Source organism: Lynx canadensis, chromosome D2 (genome assembly GCF_007474595.2).
Source record: "Lynx canadensis isolate LIC74 chromosome D2, mLynCan4.pri.v2, whole genome shotgun sequence".
Lineage (NCBI taxonomy): Eukaryota > Metazoa > Chordata > Mammalia > Carnivora > Felidae > Lynx > Lynx canadensis.
Window position 1 is genome coordinate 79767114 of NC_044313.2, and position 21050 is coordinate 79788163.

At 38.7% G+C, this 21050-nt stretch overlaps 1 protein-coding gene across 2 annotated transcripts in view; it reads left to right on the top strand.

The window, feature by feature from the left end:
- Positions 1 to 21050, top strand: part of ATAD1 (ATPase family AAA domain containing 1) — a 57544-nt gene that overhangs the window by 15648 nt on the left and 20846 nt on the right. For both annotated transcript variants that reach the window (XM_030334191.2, XM_030334190.1), the window contains exons 3-6: positions 2147 to 2245; positions 4402 to 4522; positions 9863 to 10063; positions 18245 to 18351. In XM_030334191.2, coding sequence (XP_030190051.1) covers positions 2147 to 2245; positions 4402 to 4522; positions 9863 to 10063; positions 18245 to 18351 — 528 coding nt within the window. The remainder of the gene's footprint in view (positions 1 to 2146; positions 2246 to 4401; positions 4523 to 9862; positions 10064 to 18244; positions 18352 to 21050) is intronic.

Sequence of the window (21050 nt, forward strand, 5' to 3'; positions counted from 1 at the left end):
AGCAAGAAGCATTTGTGACCTTGAGTAAAGTTTTAAGAGCAGCTAGCTAATGGGGAAAGAGCAGGATTCCTCAACTCGGCACTGTTGACATTTGGGGCCAGATAATTGGGGAGGGGCAGGCTGTACTGTGTCTTTCAGAATGTTAAGCAGCATTCCTGTCTCTGCTGACTACATGCCAAGAGCACCCTCCCCGCAAGGTCGTGACAGCCAGAAGTATTCCCAGACCTTGCCAGATGTCCCCTGGGGGGCAGAGTCACCCCTGGTGGAAACTTTTGTTTTACAGCATAGCCTAAAAAGAACACATGTGGGATGGCTGCACATTTATAGAAGCATAATGGAAAAGAATAATTGATGTTATTACAGAGGCTAAAATAGGATACCTTTCATACCTGACACAAAAGATTGAAAATCAGCGAAAGAGAAGATATTTACAAGAAAGAGATTAAAAAACCTGGAAAAGGCTGTTTTCTCCATTGATTCGGTAATTTTACCCGGGGGGGGGGGGGGGCTAAATAGGAAAAACTATGTGGTTATTTATTTTAAAAATGCTACATTACTAGGATATGATTTATCCTACTTTATCCACATTTATCCTGTGCTCTGAGCAGTCTGTAACTATAGTGCTGTGTGAGATGAATTTCCTTCTAGAGCAGCCATACCCCCTGAACAAAGCAAGATCTTACAAAATCAAAAGTATTTTAGGGGCATCTGTCTGGTTCACTTGGTGGAGCATGTGACTCTTGATCTCAGGGTGGTGAATTCAGGACCCAAGTTGGACTGCAGCCTACTTAAAAATAAACAAAGTATACAATATATTTTTAAAGTATTTTAGGAAAATGTAACAAAAACAGGTATTTATCAGAGCATTTTTAAATATGTTCATTTAATTGAAATTTGAATGTGTTTTCTGTAGTCTTTTTAAGACTCCTCAGTGGTCACAAACCCCCCTGTTATAATTGGGGAACGTAGGGTCATTGGGAGGTGGTTAGAGGGTGGGCTCTGAAGTGGGGCTGCCTGCATGTGTATGTCGTCTCTTCCATTTGCTGACTTGAACCTGAGGCAGATTATTTCATCTGAGCTAAACTTTAATTTCCTTTTCTGTGGTGGGGAGAAATTGTACCTACCCCATAGGCTCGCTCGGGGGATTCATTGAGCTCATCCATTTACGGTATTTTGGCATATGGTTTGGCCCATTCAGTAAATGTTTGTGATTATTATTGTTTTTAATTTTAATTGAAATCTTTGTTGTATTGCTAGAGCTCGTAGGTTTCAGGTTACTCTTGTCCAGCTCTAAAAATATATATGCAAATATACTTACAATTTATTTATTTTTTTAAGTGTTTATTTTTGAGAGAGAGAGAATGCGAGTGCTCACAGGGGAGGAGCTGAGAGAGAGAGAGAGAGAGAGAGAGAGAGAGAAAGAGAGAGAGAGAGAGAATCCCAAGCAGGCTCCGAGCTGAGCACAGAGCCTAACTTAGGGCTCAATCCCACAACCACAGCATCACTACCTGAGCTGATACCACAAGTCGGACACTTAACCCACTGAGCCACCCAGGCGCCCCATCATTTAGAATTTAGGATTTATTATCTCTGGTTGCCTAGTCCCAGGAATTGGCTTTAACCAAAAAGGACAGCATCTTCGAACAATTTGGAGTTTGATTGCCGTGGGCACCTGGTGTCGATAACTGGGTAATTTGAAGGAAGTTAAGCATCTGTTTTCAGAAACTCGATTTAAGAAAAGAAACTCCAGTTGTCCATTTTTTAAATGTTTAACTGCTCTGCTCTCATCTGGAGGTTTCACCTGCACCTGTCATGATGGTCTTAACTTGAAAGGACATCAAGTTGGACCCTAGAATCTCATTGGAGCAGTGCAAGGCCCTATGTGTATCTCCTAAATCATGTGCCCTAATTTTCTCATTTCCTAGGAGCTGGTTTAAATTGCCCTGGTTTCTGTGCAGTTAGACACTCACCTTTTGTCTTTACCTACAAGCTTACATTGGGGAAAGAGGAGGTCAAGGGGCCGAGAATTTCCCTGGAAAATTCTTGCATGTCTGTTCATGGCTCTTTAGACTTCACAGATAATCTCTTTTGAAGTGCCAAGACCCAAATACCAGACTAAAGGAAGTTGCTTGTTTTTTTGTTCTAGGCAGAAAAATTAATGAAACAGATTGGTGTGAAAAATGTGAAGCTTTCAGAATATGAAATGAGTATTGCAGCTCATCTCGTAGACCCTCTTAACATGCACGTACGTATCTTTAATCTTATTTAAGATCGTTTGGGTCTGGCATTTTGTGGCGGGTCTGAAGACGGCCATATTTGATGATCCTCTAAGAGGAGTCACAGGATCTGGCATAGTTTTGTGCTCACGGATGTGACTGAGGCAAAAGGATACGAGGCAAAATGAGCAAGAAAAGGGGCCTGGAGTGAAGTCTGGAAGAAACCAAGCACAGGCTTCCAGGAGCTTTCTCCCAGTGAAGTCATATGGGCTTCACTTAATTCCTTCAGCAGCAGGTTGTGAGGACAAGTGTGAAGTGCCATGTCCACCAGGGAAGCTCAGTAGAGACTCCCAGGATTTTAATTGGGACTTGTCATGTAGACCCCACATCCCAACATCTACCAAAATTCTAGACGTTCAGAGGGGAAACACGTCCCCCGTAAACCATTTTGTTTGCACAGCGAGGTGTTCTTATTAGGGAATGAAGGAATTCTCCCGAAATTTAAGCCCCCATACTGCAGCCGAAGGCCAGCCTTGCAGGTAGGCCTCTCTAAGGACAACAGTCTGAGGCCTGCCGTGTTAACCTTTTTTGGCACACACTTGTTTAGATAAACTTGTTCTTTTATATATTCACCTTTGTGGCATATAAAACGTACTGCTTTAAGTTATGTGGCTATTTGATTTGGAGTTTAAATGTAGATTTTCATATTAAGATACGGTAGGCAACACAAGATTCTGAATTCTAATTTTTTCCATTCATGGCCTTGGCAAATTGTTTCCTCTTTTGAGTGTCAGTCCCCTCATGTGTAATCCAGGGACGGTGTGATACCTGCTGTACCTACTTCAAAAGGATTATTGGAGGATCAGATTAATGTAATATATAAACTCTAAACTCCTATGTGAATATTTGATAACAGCAGGTATAAATAGGTTTTGTATGACAGATATAAATAAATAGAATAGAATAAGTATGGTATTCCTATCTCCAAATCTAGGAAATAAAAGTCTTCAATGTCTGTTAGTATCTGTGTGCACAAAGATAGATACATGTCCCCAGAGTTAATCCTCCATTTCAATTTGATTTATAAATTTACAGTGGGACTTCTTGGCTCTGTGTTCACTTCTGAGTAAGGCTGTACTAACAGACTCTCTTTTTTGTTATAGTGGAAGTAGGTGCTATTTTTTTTTTTTTTTTTCAGATTTGGCTGTGGTTTTTCACCCTTTTTTTTTTTTTTAAAGTTGTAGTGAAAGTAAATTTCTTGTAAATATGGCTTCTGACTCACCCCACCTTCAGCCTCTTTACTCTGCCAGGTTAGAGCAAGATTTTTTTTTCCCCCTAGGTTTTTTCCGTTTGTTTTTTTATCCCCTCCCCCCTTCACTCCGTCCACATTTAAAAAAATTTTTTTTTTTTTTACATTTATTTATTTTTGAGAAACAGAGCACAAGCAGGGGAGGGGCAGGGAGAGAGGGAGACATAGGATCCAAAGCAGGCTCCAGACTCTGAGCTGTCAGCATAGCGCCCAATATGGGGCTCAAACCCACGAACCATAAGATCATGACCTGAGCCAAAGTCAGATGCTTAACCGACTGAGCCACCCAGGCACCCCCCATCCCCATTTTTGAAGTTGAGTCAGAAGGTTTTAAAATACACAAGCTGTGCTTATTTTGACAGTATATATCCCCTATTTACAAAGATGAAAGTTTTGTTTTGAAAGTTTTATTTTTGATTAATAAAATTCAGAAGTCCAGTGTTGTGTGAACCTATTTCCAAAATGTCTACCTGTTGTGTTTGACGGCACCCTATATGAATTAGGGACACTGCTGGTAAGCTTTTCCCCATCAGCTAGCACTGAGTTCTCTGTCTGAGCTGGTTCTCCATCTTCTTGGCAGAGTATTCCTTCCTCTTACACGGAGTGAATTCAGCTTATTAGATCCCTGTAGAGTTTTGAGTCCTGGGCCTAGTGCTTTTAATAGTAGATAGTTGATTATTAATTCCTTTTTGTAATTTCATGGTAATTAGATAATTTCAGTATTGCTGTAAAAAGTCTTTACTAGTATTATATATTAATCTTTTATTATTTACATAGAATTATCAGACTAAGGTTTGCCATTTTGTTTTTTTTTCCTTTTAACTTCATTGCATATATGTAAGTTGTAAAATTCATGTTGACCTTACCTTTTATCAGGTTACTTGGAGTGATATAGCAGGTCTGGATGATGTCATTACGGATCTGAAAGACACAGTCATCTTACCCATCAAAAAGAAGCATTTGTTTGAAAATTCCAGGCTTCTGCAGCCTCCAAAGGGTATGGTAAAAGCTTACATTTGCTAAAGTATTAAAAATGTAGGAAACATTCAAACTTTCTGCTATTATAGAACTGGTATTGCTGAGGTCGGATGTTGAAGAGAATACTGAGATCCAGTGAGCTGTTTTATAAATAGTAGTTTTAAAATAATTGCTCATTCTTCAGCTTCCCAAATTTAGGTAAAACTTTTTCCCTGTGATTACATGTCAAAATAATCCCTTTATTGCAAACTCATTTTTATTACTTCCAAGTAAATAAAAATTGGGAAAATTGAAATTAAAAAATCTAAAGTCATGGTATGGGTTCTTTTGTTTTCAAAGTAAGAACTCTTTTTGTTGTCTCATAATTTAGCGATATTGTTTTTTCCTCCTAGTAATCTTCATTATTTTTGGATTGCAGTGTTTTTTTAGAAGAAGTACTGGAGTACAGGTGAACTAGAAATTAAATGCTACTTATTTTTTAAGGGAAACTTCCTTATTCCTAGTTAGCGATGATTTTAAAAACCTCAAAACTCAAGAATTGGAAATGCTTATAACTCCTTCCTTACGTGTAATGCTTTTATTGTTGTCCACTCAAATATGAATCCCGTTTAAGTGTTATGAAAGGTGATTCAGATGGAGCTTCGGTGACAATTGGCAGTGAGATAAATACACGTGTGTTACCGTGGCTTTCCCATACAAACGCTACAGCAGTGGAAAGAGTGGAAACTGCTCTTTCTTGTATTCCTCATACTAGACAGGTTTACTTTTCCATTGCTCTTCAAGGCTGAAACCAAATTATTAGACACATTAAAAAAAAAGATCTTTAGAAATATCAACATAGTCCTGTGTGTAAGTTATGGTTGCTTGTAGTCTTATTAATTTTGCAGTTATATCAAAATGCACCAATTTATATTTCAAAAGTAATTGAAGCCGATACCTGTACACTTTCACGAAGTAGGTAATTTTTACTCCTGGTAAATAGAGGGTGATGATGACATGTTCTTTTCATTAACTAAAACAGCAAAACTGTTCATTAGGCATTTCGTTTTATTTTCTGAAACAACAATACTTCCTTTTTTCCCCCCTAACAAAAAGCATTTAGTTTATTGTGTTTTTAAAAAATTTTTCCCCAGGGGCGCCTGGGTGGCTCAGTCGGTTGGGTGTCCGACTTCAGCTCAGGTCACGATCTCACGGTCCAGTGAATTCGAGCCCCGCGTCGGGCTCTGTGCTGACAGTTCGGAGCCTGGAGCCTGCTTTGGATTCTGTGTCTCCCTCTCTCTCTGCCCCTCCCCCGTTCGTGCTGTGTCTCTCTCTGTCTCAAAAATAAATAAAGGTTAAAAAAAAAATTTTTTTTTTAAATAAATAAAAAAAAAAAATTTTTTTCCCCAGAAGAAAATTGCAGATGATTTATCTGAGCCAAGATCAAAGAGTAAAGTACAAGTTGGCTTATTTAGTTCTTTACCCTCTTCTGTCTGGTTGGTAGTTTGAACAAGAAAGACCTTGTGTGAGTTGTCATCTCCTAGTTTCTTAATTCGTGAATCTAGAAAAGTCAGATGCAGGATGGGGCCCAGTTAGTACTTGGATGGGAGAAAAGTAAGATGCGTTTTCTGGGCTGTTTGGGAAAGCTCCAGCCCTTGTCAGTGACGCCTAGCCCAGGTAATTGGGTCACTGTACCAGTCGCACTTGGTTTAAAGCCCCAGTCAATTAACACAGCAGACACCAAATTACAATGGGATGCTTCAAAGTTACGTGTATATCTGGTGCTTCTTTGAAAGCATTGTCCAAAACTAGAAGTGGTTTCTGTGTGTATTTTAAAATTTTTAAGTTACCTGAGTAGCTCTTGATTATGTAATCTAAAGTTATACTGTTTGAGCCTTTTCAGCCTTGCATTTTTGGAAAGTTTTTTATCAGGAACAAAATTTGAAAAGCCATTGATTTACTTTTTGACCCTCAACATAAATTGGATGTTAGCAGACAGAAGCAGAGCGTAAAATCGGTTGGATACCGTAGTTCCATTTTTGAACTGGAAATAGGTTACATGGGTTAGAGTCGTTGTTTTATTGCCAATTTTATGTTATCCCTGGACAGTTCGTTGCTGTCGGGGCTAAAAGTCCACACTGCCTTACAGACTACGCGAGGATGGTTTGAGAATGTCTTCCGTAGTAGCACACGAGATCAGCCAATCATGTGAAGGTAGAAAGTTGGCAGCTGTCATGCCACCAAGTGGTCACAAGGACATGCCATAGAATGTTCATGGTTGCATTAAAAAAATAACCGTGTTTTCTTCCAAATGTTTAAAAATTTACATTTACAATTCCTATGAATACAAACAGTTCTCACTAAACTCTAGCTTCGGTAATCATTATTTTAGCACATAAATTTTATGTTTGAATTTTATCATGTTCCGTGTTGTGATGTTTCTTGAAAATGTAGGTAACTTAGGAAAAATATATTTTGAGAAGTGATTTTTCTGGGGCCATAAAGGCCTCCATCCCTCCCTCCACCTCCTTGAGTACTTTGTATTTAAATAGACTCAATTTTTACAGATATTTACTTTTCCACCATTTGGACAGTTTTTTTTATTAAAGCTTGAAAGTCAATAAACTAGTTCAAAAAAGAAAAAAGTTGGTTACTAATAAGGTAATATACTTGTCACTAATAAGGATTATTTCAAATTTAGATCTTTTGTCCCAATTCTTCTTTTCTTCCTCACCCTAAAGTTTTTATTTGCATGTAGTACTTACGAAGTAAAGCCCTTACTAAAACATCCACATTAAAGAGGGGTTTGAATTTTTAACCTCTGCAAAGCATGAAGGTAATAATCGTAGTTTTTCGTTTTGTTGAAAATGGTTGTGAAAGTACCAGACTGAGCTCAAAAAAAACTAGTTAAAAGACTGCAAAACTAATAACTGAAGCCGGATGCCTCGCATTCATTGTGGGACCATTCATGTATCACTCTTCCTAAGGATGAACAGGGTAGTGTTCATCCCACAAAGGATATAGAGAAGATGGCCCTTCAAACAGCGTTACTGCTAGACTCGTTGATAACATGCCAGGTGAGACAACGTGAGTCTTAGTGAAGCAACGTGCAGAAGTGGGGATAAAACAGCCAAGTGGGTGACTGGAAAGCTCACACTTCCATAGCTACCACCCGAGTCAGGAAGTGAACACTCCCTGCTCATACGTGCACCTCCCCTATTATGTCTTCCTCCAGAAGATTATGAAATCCCAAAGCTTTCAACGCATGTTGAGTTTCATACTCTGTAAACAAAACAAAACTGTAAAAAAGCTGCCTAATTAATAACACTAATTGTAATTCCTGAAGAAAAATATAGGAAAAACTTAATCCTGCTAAGGAGTGCCAAAACTAAACTATCAGGAATAGAGGACTCAAAGTGATGAATGAATACTTGGAATCAAAGAGGACATCCTAAGAACACTTGCCTCGGTTTGTGAGGTGTGCTGTAGCAGCACAGTCAACAAGATACGAGGACTTTTGCATCAAAAGTTTGCTCAGAAAACCCTAAGATTCAAATAACATGCATATAAAAGTTTGTGGATCTGCATTCCATATGAAATTGTATGATCAAAATAATAAATGTCGTAATAATTCCAGGCATCTGCAGTCACCCCGTATGTTTTCAGTTTGATGTGAATTAAATGGCATTAGACCACTGCTCTGTGGCGTTCACATGTGTCATCCAAAGGAAGAAGTATCGATAGGGGGTTGAAATTATAAATGACTTAACTACATTTTTTACACCTGAATGGACTTAGTTAAAAATTGCAAAGGGATGTACTGGCAAAGCTTATTGACTTAAATTTTAAAATGGCTTCAGAAAAGTAAGATGACTAAACTTCATTAATTCTTAAAGAATTATGAAGACCCCTAGAAAAATCTGTGCGTGCCCGAGGAAAAGTTTGTGTGCCTGAGCATTACTTTGAAGAGCTTGATGTGAAAAATATTTGTTTTATGGAATCAAGCTTCTCATTAAAAAGAAAAAAATGAAAATTTAGGCAGGGTGGGATTTTAATACAAAATATTTACTTTTCTTATATTTTTGTATTTTCTTAATGTTTATTATTCTTGAGAGAGAGACCGCGTGCACACGTGAGCGGGGGAGGGGCAGAGAGAGAGGAAGACACGGAACTCCAAGCAGGCTGCAGAACTGAGCTGTCAGCACAGAGCCCGATGCGGGGTTCAGACCCATGAGCTGTGAGATCATGACCTGAGCCGAAGTCGGATGCATAACCGACTGAGCCACCCAGGCGCCCCTATATTTTATTTTTATTGCATAATAATATTTTGGAAATCTCCAAAGTCTCTTCATATTACCCTAATATGCCACCTGTAAATACTGTCTTTTTAAGTGCTATGACATGGGAAAAGTAGAGAAGCTGTGAATTAAGCAAATATTTTAAGTCTGCAGGTTATAATATTCGTCAGGCCCGTCTACAGATAATCTATAGCCAGGAACATAATTTTACTATTAACATAGAAAAATGTTACTTAATATTAGTTGCTAAACAGTTGGTGATGATTCCCAAAATGCCCAAGGCCTCGACCAGTTTAGATCTCTCCTGTTAAAAGAATTACCTTAAGTTGTATTAAGCGGCAGACTACTGTCTGTGGAGACGATAGGTGAAGGATTCAGTTTCATTCCTTGGAGAGTAAAACAAAAGTGACTGGCAGCTTTTGTCCTTTGGAAGAAGAGATCATTATCTGTTTGGAAAAAGGCGTGTGCCCTTTTGGATAAAACTTAAGTCTCAGTAACATCAAAACGGTGTTTGCTGCAGCCTGTTTTTGTTATTGTTGTTTAATGTTTATTTTTGAGAAAGAGAAACAGAGCACAAGCGGGGGAGGGGCAGAGAGAGAGACGGAGACACGGAATCCAAAGCAAGCTCCAGGCTCTGAGCTGTCAGCACAGAGCCTGATGTGAGGCTTGAACTTATAAACCGTGAGATCGTGACCTGAGCTGAAGTTGGACACCCAACGACTGAGCCACCCAGGTGCCCCTCCCGCAGCCTGGTTTGAAGAAGTTCTCAGTTTTCTCTGGGCTGTTCTAATGTGCTGTAGTGCTCTGTTAGCTTGTGAAGGTGGAGGGCATTGGACCATTTTGTCAACCATGGATCGAGTGGCGTGAGTTTGGATGTCAAGGGGATCCTGAGCTAGACCTTTGTGTGAAGGGAGAAGGCACAAGCATGCTGTAATTTTATAGCCGTCACTGACACTGAACTTAGGAAGTGGCGCCTTCCTTTCCTACCATTAACATGTTGGGGAACATTTTAGTGTGGGCCGAATTAGTGTGTTGATTATCACATAAACATGTAAATAATAAAATGACATGTTAATTTCCAGGAGTTCTTCTGTATGGGCCTCCAGGCTGTGGTAAAACATTGATTGCCAAGGCCACCGCCAAAGAAGCAGGCTGTCGATTTATTAACCTTCAGCCTTCAACGCTGACGGATAAGTGGTACGGAGAGTCTCAGAAACTGGCTGCTGCGGTCTTCTCCCTTGCCATAAAGCTACAGCCTTCCATCATTTTTATAGATGAAATAGGTATGCGACTTTTCTGTGTGAGCATTTTATAACGCCATTTTTAAGGGTGGTATTTAGATGACCAGATTTAGTTTTCAACATTTATTAGGGCAAATTAGTAATACAAAAGAGATCGCCAACATCCTTATATGCTGTGTATAATTTATTCTAGAATGAACCATAATCTGTTCATTCCGCTGCTCGGTAGTAGTTTCCTGTCTTCTCCGTATTACAAACACCACGCGGTGGACATCTGTGTACGTGTTTCGTCATGTACATGTGCTTGTCCAGGCTACATGCCCGGAAGTTGAACTGTTAGGTTGTGTGACATGTCTGTCTTCAACCTCACTAGGATTACCAGTTGTTAAAAGTGGTTTTACCTGTTTTCACTCTCTCCGTTATATAGTTTCCCTGCATACCCCTAAAATTTATTTTTTCAGATATTATCATTGATTGATTTTTTTATTTTATTTTATTTTTTTGTCAAACTAAAGAACACGAATTATCATTGTTTCGTGTTTCCCTGCATTGCTAGTAAATTTGGGCATCTCTTACCATGTTGACTAGTCATTGAGTTTCCTTGCTTATAAATTGTCAGTTTTTCTTTGGGGTTATTTGCATTTTCTTGGTAATTCTTTGTTGATATTTATTATGATTGCAAATATTTTCTAGACTGGCTTTTCACTTTATGATAATTTCTTTTACAGAAATTTAAATTTAAATTTAGTTGTATCTATCTTTTTATTATGATTTATACTTTTTGTGTCTGGCTTACAAATTTCTTCCCTACCCCCATAAATATCCCTCTTTTCAAAATATATATTGTGAAGTAGGAATCTAATTTCATTCTTTTCCATATAGACAGCCAATTTATAAAATAGATTATCTTTCCCTATTTGTTCATGACTTTTATGTTAGTATACTTTTTCTGTATTTTATGGATCATCGGTATTTTTGGTTCTGCTCCTGGTATGGTAAGTCATAATAAAGCTATGGTGATTGAAACTATAGCTTTGAATTAGTTATACTATTATATGTAATGTGATAGACTTTACAGAAATATAGAGAGAAAAGTGGTATAGATATATAATACTTTGGTTACTTGTCTGTCTTGTGTGTCTCATCAGTTTATTACAGCGATTTTGGAGTTTTGGTGTGAATTTTGCATAAAAGTGCTTATAGTTAGATTTAAAAAAATTTTAATCTAAGACACTTTAACCAGGAGGTGTGGTCAGTCTACCTTTATTTTGATAGCTCATGTATTTAGATTTATTTCTGCCACATTACGTGTGCTTTTTTATTTACCAGTCTAGTGGACTTTTCTCACTTTATCCCCTTTTCCCTGCTACAGGTTTAGAAGTAACATATTCTTTTTCTTTAGTGAAACATTTAGAATACCTACTTGCCTTGAAAGTCTGGGCTAATCATTTCTGCCCTCCTCCCAAATAATTCCAGGGACCTTAGAACTCTTGAACACTAATCGTTCCACTCATTCCTTACATGTTAACATTTTCTCTTATTTTACAGTCTCCATAGTGGTTGTTATTTCTGTACTGGCAGTACTTGTTTAGAGACCACGTCTGCCAGTTTCTTTGCTCACTGTTGCTTCTTTACAAAGCTGCCTTTTCTGGATTTAATTCCCTTCACTGAAGTCTATCAAAGTTCTTTCAGCAAAAATCATGAATACAGTAAATTCTGTCTTTGGGTGAAAATGTGTTAATTCTACCTTCACTCTTAAATGATAACAGAATTATTTTTCTTCAGCATTTTGAAGCTACAAGTCCATTGTCTTCCAGTCTTTCTTGTTGCTTTCAAGAATTCTGCTTATAGTCAAATATTGCTTTGTAAGTAATTTTATCTTTTCTCTCTAGTGTTATTAGATTTTTATCTTGTTCTCCTGTTTGATTATGGTTTTTCCAGGTCTGTATTTATTTTTATTATCCCACTGAGACTTACTGTGGTTCTTAATCTGATGATTCGTGGTTTTCATTCCAGAAAGTTTCTCAGCCACTGCGTATCTTTGATTGTGGCGAGACTTCCATTTTATGTATGTATATATTTATATTTATGTATGTATCTACCCTCTCTACTTAATTTTGAGTCATTGCCACATCGAGTTCTCCCATATTTCATCAGTTCTAAAATACACCATTTTGTTATTTACATTTTAACCTTTCTGAAGTTGGGGTAACATGTTATAATTTAATTGGCAGAGTTTTTTGAGTATTATAACTTACTTGGCAACATTTAAAACTTTGTTGATACATAAAATAATGATACAACTAAAACATCAATCTTTAAGTTTTTTTTTTTTTTTTTTTTAATTTTTTTTTTTAATTTTTTTTTTTTCAACGTTTATTTATTTTTGGGACAGAGAGAGACAGAGCATGAACGGGGGAGGGGCAGAGAGAGAGGGAAACACAGAATGGGAAACAGGCTCCAGGCTCTGAGCCATCAGCCCAGAGCCTGACGCGGGGCTCAAACTCACGGACCGCGAGATCGTGACCTGGCTGAAGTCGGACGCTTAACCGACTGCGCCACCCAGGCGCCCCCAATCTTTAAGTTTTAAAAAGCAGTTCTTTGCTTGGCTATGTTAACCTCACAGCCATTGGGTTTGTATTCTGTTGATTGCATTTGAACTTTAGAAGTTCTATTTGGTTCTTTTTTAAATTTCCCTTTTTTCACTATAGTTGCTTTTCTGTTTGAATTTCAGTCCCTTTTATGTCTTGTTTTTTGTTTTTGTTTTTGTTTTTGTTTTTTAAGTTATTTATCTTGGGAGAGACAGAGACACCATGAGTGGGGGAGGGTCAGAGAGAGAGGAAAGAGAGAATCCCAAGCAGGCTGTGCTGTCAGTAGGGCTCAAACCCACAAACCGTGAGATCACGACCTGAGCCAAAACCAAGAGTTGGACGCTTAACCCAACTGAGCCACCCAGGCACCACCCCCTCTTATGTCTCGGTTTTAAGCATACTGTTTTTATGTATAGTTTTTTTGGATTGTTCTGTTGTCTGAAATTCTACTTCTCCTTTGTATTGTTAAGTGTTTCATACTAACGTGTTTCCTTGGCTCATTTCTAACGTTAGATAGCCTACAGCTTGTTTTTATAGGAGAATTCTGTGTTGCCTAAGAACAGCCAGAGTGCTTTTCCTACCTTCCGCTTAGAGCCTGTGTGTGGAGTCCGATCATTCAGGGCTAATTTTTATGATAATTTCTCAGTGTGGATGTTCCTAGACTGAATGACAGCACAAATCCAGTCTTCGTGCCTGAGGGAGAGCCCCTGTGACCTTAGTTTTTTATTTTTCAGGGGAGACCTGTTTACCCCCAGAGCACAGACAAGACAGACTTGGTCTTTAACTCCCTGCAGTAGTGAGCAGGATTTTTTTTTCTTGTCTACACTTTCTGTGAGTGTACATCCTTTTGAGCAGCTTGGTTTCAGCGTGGACATGAACGCCGAGGCGGTACACGCGTCCCCGCCTCCCTGCCGTGTCCACAAGTGCACGTGTCCACAGTTGGCACAGACACCTCATGCTCCCACCACATATTTCCTGAATTCTGACGGTTGTATTTCTCTCTTTCTTACAATCTCAGATATTCGTTAAGCTGTTTTTTTTTTTAAACTGGGATCTGTTATTTAGAACCGTTTTAAGTTTACAGAAAGCAGAACGTAGAAAGTTCCCATACACACATCCCCTACACACACAGTTTTCCTATTATCAGTACTTTGCATTCGTGTGATACATTTGTTATAATTGATGAGCCTGTATTGCTACATTATTAATCACTAAAGTCCATAGTTTATGTTAAGGATCATTCTTTGTGTTTATAGGCTTTGACTAATGCATAATGTCATGTATCTACCATTACTGTATCAGACAGAATAGTTTCACCGCCCTGAAAACCCCCTGTGCCCCACCTGTTCATCCTAAACTCCCAAAGTCCCAGCAGCCACTAGTCTTTTTACTATCTTGCCTTTTACAGAATATTGTAATTGGAATCATACAGTATGTAGCCTTTTCAGACTGGCTTCTTTCACTTAGCAATATGCATTTAAGGCTCCTCCATGTCTTTGTGGCTTAGTAGCTCATTTCTTTTTATGGCTGAGTAATATTCCATTGTGTGGTTGTACCACGGTTTGTTTATCCATTCATCTGTTGAGGGACATCTTGGTTGCTTCCAATTTGGGGCGATTGTGAATAAAGCTGCTAACAAAGTGATGTGCAAGATTTTGCGTGGACATACATTTTCAGCTCAATTGGGTAAATGCCTGGGAGCGCATTTGCTGGATCCTACAGTGAAACTCTAGCTTTGTAAGAAACCACCAAACTGACTTCCAAGATGGCTCTGTGATTTTGCAGTTCCACTGGCAATGAATGAGCAGTCCTCTTGCTCAGCATCCTGTCCATCACTTGATATTATCAGTGTTTTGGAACTTAGCCATCCTAGCAAGCATGTAGCGAGCGGTATCTCATTGTCATTTAAAGTTACAGTTCCCTAACGACATACGACGTTGAGCATCTTTTCATGTGTTTATTTGCCATCCGTGTAGCTTTGAAGTGTGTGTTCAGCTCTTTGGCCCATTTTTAAATTGGGTTGTTTTCTTATTATTTAATTTTATGTTCTTTGTATATTTTGGATACACGCTTTTTATCAGGGAAGTATTTTGAAAATCTTTTGTCCTAGTCTGTGGCTTATATCTACTCTCTCTCTTCTCTCTCTCTCTGTCTCTCTCTCTCACTGTCTCTTTTTTTAAATGCTTATTTTTGAGACAGAGCATGAGTGGGGGAGGGGCATAGAGAGAGCGCCACAGAATTCAAGGCAGGCTCCAGGCTCTGAGCTGTCAGCACAGGGCCTGACCCACAGCTGGAACCCACAAACCATGAGATCATGACCTGAGCAGAAGTCAGATGCTCAACCAACTGAGCCTCCCAGGCGCCCTGGCTTATCTCTTCTCTTACCAGTGTCTTCCACAGGGAAGAATTTTTAATTTTGTTTTTCTTTATTGAGCATTTAAAACATTTTTTTTAGCTTGTTTTATTTTTTATTTTTTTACATTTACATCAAAATTAGCATCTAGTGCAACAATGATTTCAGGAGGAGATTCCTTAGTGCCCCTTACCCATTTAGCCCATCCCCCCTCCCACAACCCCTCCAGTAACCCTGTTCTCCATGTTTATGAATCTCTTCTGTTTTGTCCCCCTCCCCCTCCCTGTTTTTATATTATTTTTGTTTCCCTTCCCTTATGTTCATCTGTTTTGTCTCTTAAAGTCCTCATAAGAGTGAAGTTATATGATTTTTGTCTTTCTCTGACTAATTTAGTGTAATACCCTCCAGTTCCATCCACGTAGTTGCAAATGGCAAGATTTCATTCTTTTTGATTGCTGAGTAATACTCCTTTGTGTGTGTGTGTGTGTATGTGTGTATACCACATCTTCTTTATCCATTCATCCATCAATGGACATTTGGGCCCTTTCCATACTTTGGCTATTGTCAGTAGTGCTGCTATAAACATGGGGGTGCATGTGTTCCTTCGAAATAGCACACCCGTCCGTATCCCTTGGTAAATGCCTAGTAGTGCAATGCTGGGTCGTAGGGTAGTTCTATTTTTAGTTTTTTGAGGACCCTGCATACTGTTTTCCAGAGGGGCTGCACCAGCTTGCATTCCCACCAGCAATGCAAAAGAGATCCTCTCTCTCCGCATCCTCTCCAACATCCGTTGTTGCCTGAGTTGTTAATGTGAGCCATTCTGACAGGTGCCAGGTGGTATCTCCTTGTGGTTTTAAATTTTTTTTTAATTTTTTTTTTTTTTTTTTTTTTTTACATTTATTTATTTTTGAGACAGAGAGAGACAGAGGATGAACGCGGGAGGGTCAGAGAGAGGGAGACACAGAATCTGAAACAGGCTCCAGGCTCTGAGCTGTCAGCACAGAGCCCGACGCGGGGCTCGAACTCACGGACTGCGAGATCATGACCTGAGCTGAAGTCGGCCGCTGAACCGACTGAGCCACCCAGACGCCCCTCTCCTTGTGGTTTTGATGTGTATTTCCCTGATGATGAGTGATGTGGAGCATTTTTTCATGTGTCGGTTGGCCATCTGGATGTCTTCTTTGGAGAAGTGTCTAGTCATGTCTTTTGCCCATGTCTTCACTGGATTATTTGTTTTTTGGGTGTTGAGTTTGATAAATTCTTTATAGATTTTGGATACTAACCCTTTATCTGATCTGTCATTTGCAAATATCTTCTCCCATTCTGTCAGTTGCCTTTTAGTTTTGCTGATTGTTTCCTTCGCTGTGCAGAAGCTTTTATTTTGACGAGGTGCCAGTAGTTCATTTTTAAGCATTTTTAAATTTTAATAATGCCCAACTTAACTATTTTTTTTTTGGATCAATTATGCTTTTGGTGTTGTATGTAAAAACTCATCACCAAACCCAAGGTCATGTAGATTTTCTCCTATGTTATCTTTGGACGTTTTGCAGTTTTGTGTTTTACATTTAGATCTAGAATCAATTTTCAGTTAATTGTTGTGCTCAGTATAAGGTCTTTGTCTAGATAGATTTTTAGCACATGGATATTCAGTTGTTCTAGCACCATTTGTCAGGTATGCATTAACTTTAAAAATATTTTTTTCCCAACTTTTTTGTTAGTATTTACATATATGTCTTTTTCCATCCTTTGCAACATTCTGAGCTCTTAGATTTAAAGTGTCTCTTGTAAGCAGCACACATTTGGGTTTCCTAAGTGTCCAGTCTGATTTCCTAACCACCTATGTAGGTACTCTAAGACCATTTACATTTAACATTTTTTCTTTAATTTTTCTTCTATGTTTATTTACTTTTGAGAGAGAGAGAGAGACAGAGCGCAAGTAGGGACGGGGCAGAGAGAGAGGGAGACACAGGTTCCCAAGCAGGATCCAGGCTCACAGAGCCTGACGCAGGGCTTGAACCCATGAACTGTGAGATCATGACCTGAGCTGAAGTTGGACGCTTAACCGACTGGGCCACCCAGGCGCCCCTACATTTAACATTTGATGTAATTACTAATATAGTTAGGTTATTTATACTTCTCCAGCATTTTAAGTTTTTTATATTATTTCAAGCAGCTGTCTTGCCAGAACCAACTTCTTAGTAATGAAGATGATTTAGGAATAATTGATAGCAGAATTATGGTGGTTAGCTGGCAGCTGTACTGACACATATTATCTTTAAAAAGAAGCAATTTAAAAATGACTACATTTTCTACCTCCAGAGTAGATGGGTTAGTTTGGTACCTAGTCCAACAGTGGGACGGATTGTATGAAACTGAAACTACAAAAGAAAATCCAGAATGTGTATTTGTCATCCGAAGACCCTGTAAAAAAAAAAATTTTTTTTAAGTTTGGACCAAAGCATTTCTGTGTAACTCACACGTATGATTGTAGTTTCAGTGCTAAAATGCTAGTTATTTGAAGGGATAGAAGACAAAGCACTTGAAATAGGATTATACTAGAAAATCTAGGACTTATGACTGTCTTTTTTTCATAATTAGGAGGTACTGTTCCTCCTACCCCTCTTTAAAAGCATTTCATGTTCTTTGTAGATAATTGGGAAGACAGCAAATAGTTCAAGAGAACATTTAAATTGTCCTCAAGTCTGTCACTGAGAGATAACTAAAGCGATTAGCGTTCTGGTGTATTTTCTTGCTGGCTTCTTTACATTGTGTCACGTATATGCACATGCCTACGAGCATGTGTGTTCGAAACCATTTTCTGTCCTGCATTTCCCACGGAATGGTGTTTTGACATTTTTCCAATGCCATTTTTCTTTATTTCCAGGAAAAGCGTGTGAAGAAAAAGAGTGTGACCCACAATTAAGAATACATAGGATGCACATAACCTGGGACGTTAGGGCCAAAGCATACAGACCTTCCTCCAAGACACCACTTGATCCGTATCTTCTAATTACCCGATCCTGTACTTCTTTACATATGTTGGCATTAATGTATTGATAGGAAAGAATTGAAGATTGGGAGTTGATTGCGTTTTAATGTCTTAATTATTTGCCAAAATTGTTGTTATCAGACCAATGTATGAAAAGGCATAGTTGAACTCTTTGTCTTGTACTCTTTCACAAATTTGTTAGCTTTTGATTTTTTGGTTAATGATTTGAAGTTTTACGATGAGTAAATAATTCAAATTAGTTTCTAAGGTTGAGGACTTCTTCCTTCTAGACTCCTTTCTGCGAAACCGTTCAAGTTCTGACCATGAAGCTACCGCCATGATGAAAGCTCAGTTTATGAGTCTGTGGGACGGATTGGATACTGACCACAGCTGTCAGGTGTGTGAAAGAAATCTGCCTTGAGCCGGTGGTGGTGGTGGGTGCTGATGGGGGATGGGGGGCAGCAGTGGGTGCTGGTGGCAGTGGCGACGGGTGTGGGGTGGCGGTGGTAGTAGGAGAAAATTTAGTGGGCTACTTCTTAGGCTTTTTTAGAGAAGTTTTTTGTTGTTGTTGGTTCAGTCATTTGTTAGTAAAACTTTATCAATTCATTTAATAATTTATTTCATATTTCGCTGATACAAAATGTTTAATACTTAGTTTTATGGGCCTAGAAAAAAAATTTTTTAACTTTTTGGTTGGTTTTATTTATTTTTATTTATTTATTTTTTATTAATTTTATTATTTTTTAAATTTACATCCAAATGAGCATACAGTGCACCAGTGATTTTAGGAGGAAATTCCTTAGTGCCCCTTACCCTTTTAACCCATCCCCCCTCCCACGACCCCTCCAGTAACCCTTAGTTTGTTCTCCGTATTTAAGAGTCTCTTCTGTTTTGTCCCCCTCCCTGTTTTTATTATTATTTTTGTTTCCCTTCCCTTATGTTCATCTGTTTTGTCTCTTAAAGTCCTCATAGGAGTGAAGTCCTATGATATTTTTCTTTCTCTGACTAATTTCACTAGGTATAATACCCTCCAGTTCCATCCACGTCCCTGCAAATGGCAAGATTTCATTTTGATTGCCGAGTAATACTCCATTGTATATATATATACACATTTTCTTTATCCAATTATCCATCGATGGCTCTTTTCATACTTTGGCTATTGTTGATAGTGCTGCTATAAACATGGGGGTGCATGTGTCCCTTCGAAACAGCACACCTGTATCCGTGGAGAAATGCCTAGTTGTGCAATTGCTGGGTTGTAGGGTAGTTCTATTTTTAGTTTTTTGAGGAACCTCCATACTGTTTTCCAGAGGGGCTGCACCAGCTTGCATTCCCACCAGCAGTGCAAAAGAGATCCTCTCTCTCCGCATCCTCGCCAACATCCGTTGTTGCCTGAGTTGTTAATGTGAGCCATTCTGACAGGTGCCAGGTGGTATCTCATTGTGGTTTTGATGTGTATTTCCCTGATGATGAGTGATGTGGAGCATTTTTTCATGTGTCGGTTGGCCATCTGGATGTCTTCTTTGGAGAAGTGTCTAGTCATGTCTTTTGCCCATGTCTTCACTGGATTATTTGTTTTTTGGGTGTTGAGTTTGATAAATTCTTTATAGATTTTGGATACTAACCCTTTATCTGATCTGTCATTTGCAAATATCTTCTCCCATTCTGTCAGTTGCCTTTTAGTTTTGCTGATTGTTTCCTTCTCTGTGCAGAAGCTTTTTATTTTGATGAGGTCCCAGTAGTTCATTTTTGCTTTTGTTTCCCTTGCCTCCGGAGACATGTTGAGTAAGAAGTTGCTGTGGCTGAAGTCAAAGAGGTTTTTGCCTGTTTCCTCTTTGAGGATTTTGATGGCTTCCTGTCTTAGATTTAGGTCTTTCATCCATTTTGAGTTTGTTTTTGTGTATGGTGTAAGAAAGTGTCCGGATTCATTCTTCTGCATGTCGCTGTCCAGTTTTCTCAGCACCACTTGCTGAAGAGACTGTCTTTATTCCATTGGATATTTTTTCTTGCTTTGTCAAAGATTAGTTGGCCATACGTTTGTGCGTCCATTTCTAGGTTCTCTATTCTGTTCCATTGATCTGAGTGTCTGTTCTTGTGCCAGTACCATACTGTCTTGATGATGACAGCTTTGTAGTATAGCTTGAAGTCTGGGATTGTGATGCCTCCTGCTTCGGTTTTCTTTTTCAAGATTGCTTTGGCTATTCGGGGTCTTTTCTGGTTCCATACAAATTTTAGGATTATTTGTTCTAGCTCTCTGAAGAATGCTGGTGTTACTTTGATAGGGATTTCATTGAATATGTAGATTGCTTTGGGTAGTATTGACATTTTAATAACATTTGTTCTTCCTATCCAGGAGCATGGAATCTTTTTCCATTTTTTGTGTGTCTTCAATTTCTTTCATAAGCTTTTTATGGTTTTCAGTGTATAGATTTTTCACGTCGTTGGTTAGATTTATTCCTAGGTATTTTATGGTTTTTGGTGTAATTGTAAATGGGATCGATTCCTTGATTTCTCTTGCTGTTGCTTCATTGTTGGTTTATAGGAATGCAACCAGTTTCTGTGCATTGATTTTTATATCCTGCAACTTTGCTGAGTTCATGAATCAGTTCTAGTAGTTTTTTGGTGGAATCTTTTGGGTTTTCCGTATAGAGTATCATGTCATCTGTGAAGAGTGAAAGTTTGACCTCCTTCTGGCCGATTCGGATGCCTTTTATTTCTTTGTGTTGTCTGATTGCAGAGGCTAAGACTTCCAATACTATGTTGAATAACAGTGGCGAGAGTGGGCATCCCTGTCTTGTTCCTGACCTTAGGGGGAAAGCTCTCAGTTTTTCCCCATTGAGAATGATATTAGCGGTGGGTCTTTCTTATATGGCTTTTATGATCTCAAGGTTGATCTTTCTATCCCTACTTTTCTTGAGGGTTTTTATCAAGAAAGGATGCTGTATTTTGTCAAATGCTTTCTCTGCATCTATTGAGAGGATCATATGGTTCTTGTCCTTTCTTTTTTTAAAACATTTTTTTTTAATGTTTATTTTATTTTTGACAGAGAGAGACAGAGCATGAGTGGGGGAGGGGCAGAGAGAGAGGGAGACACAG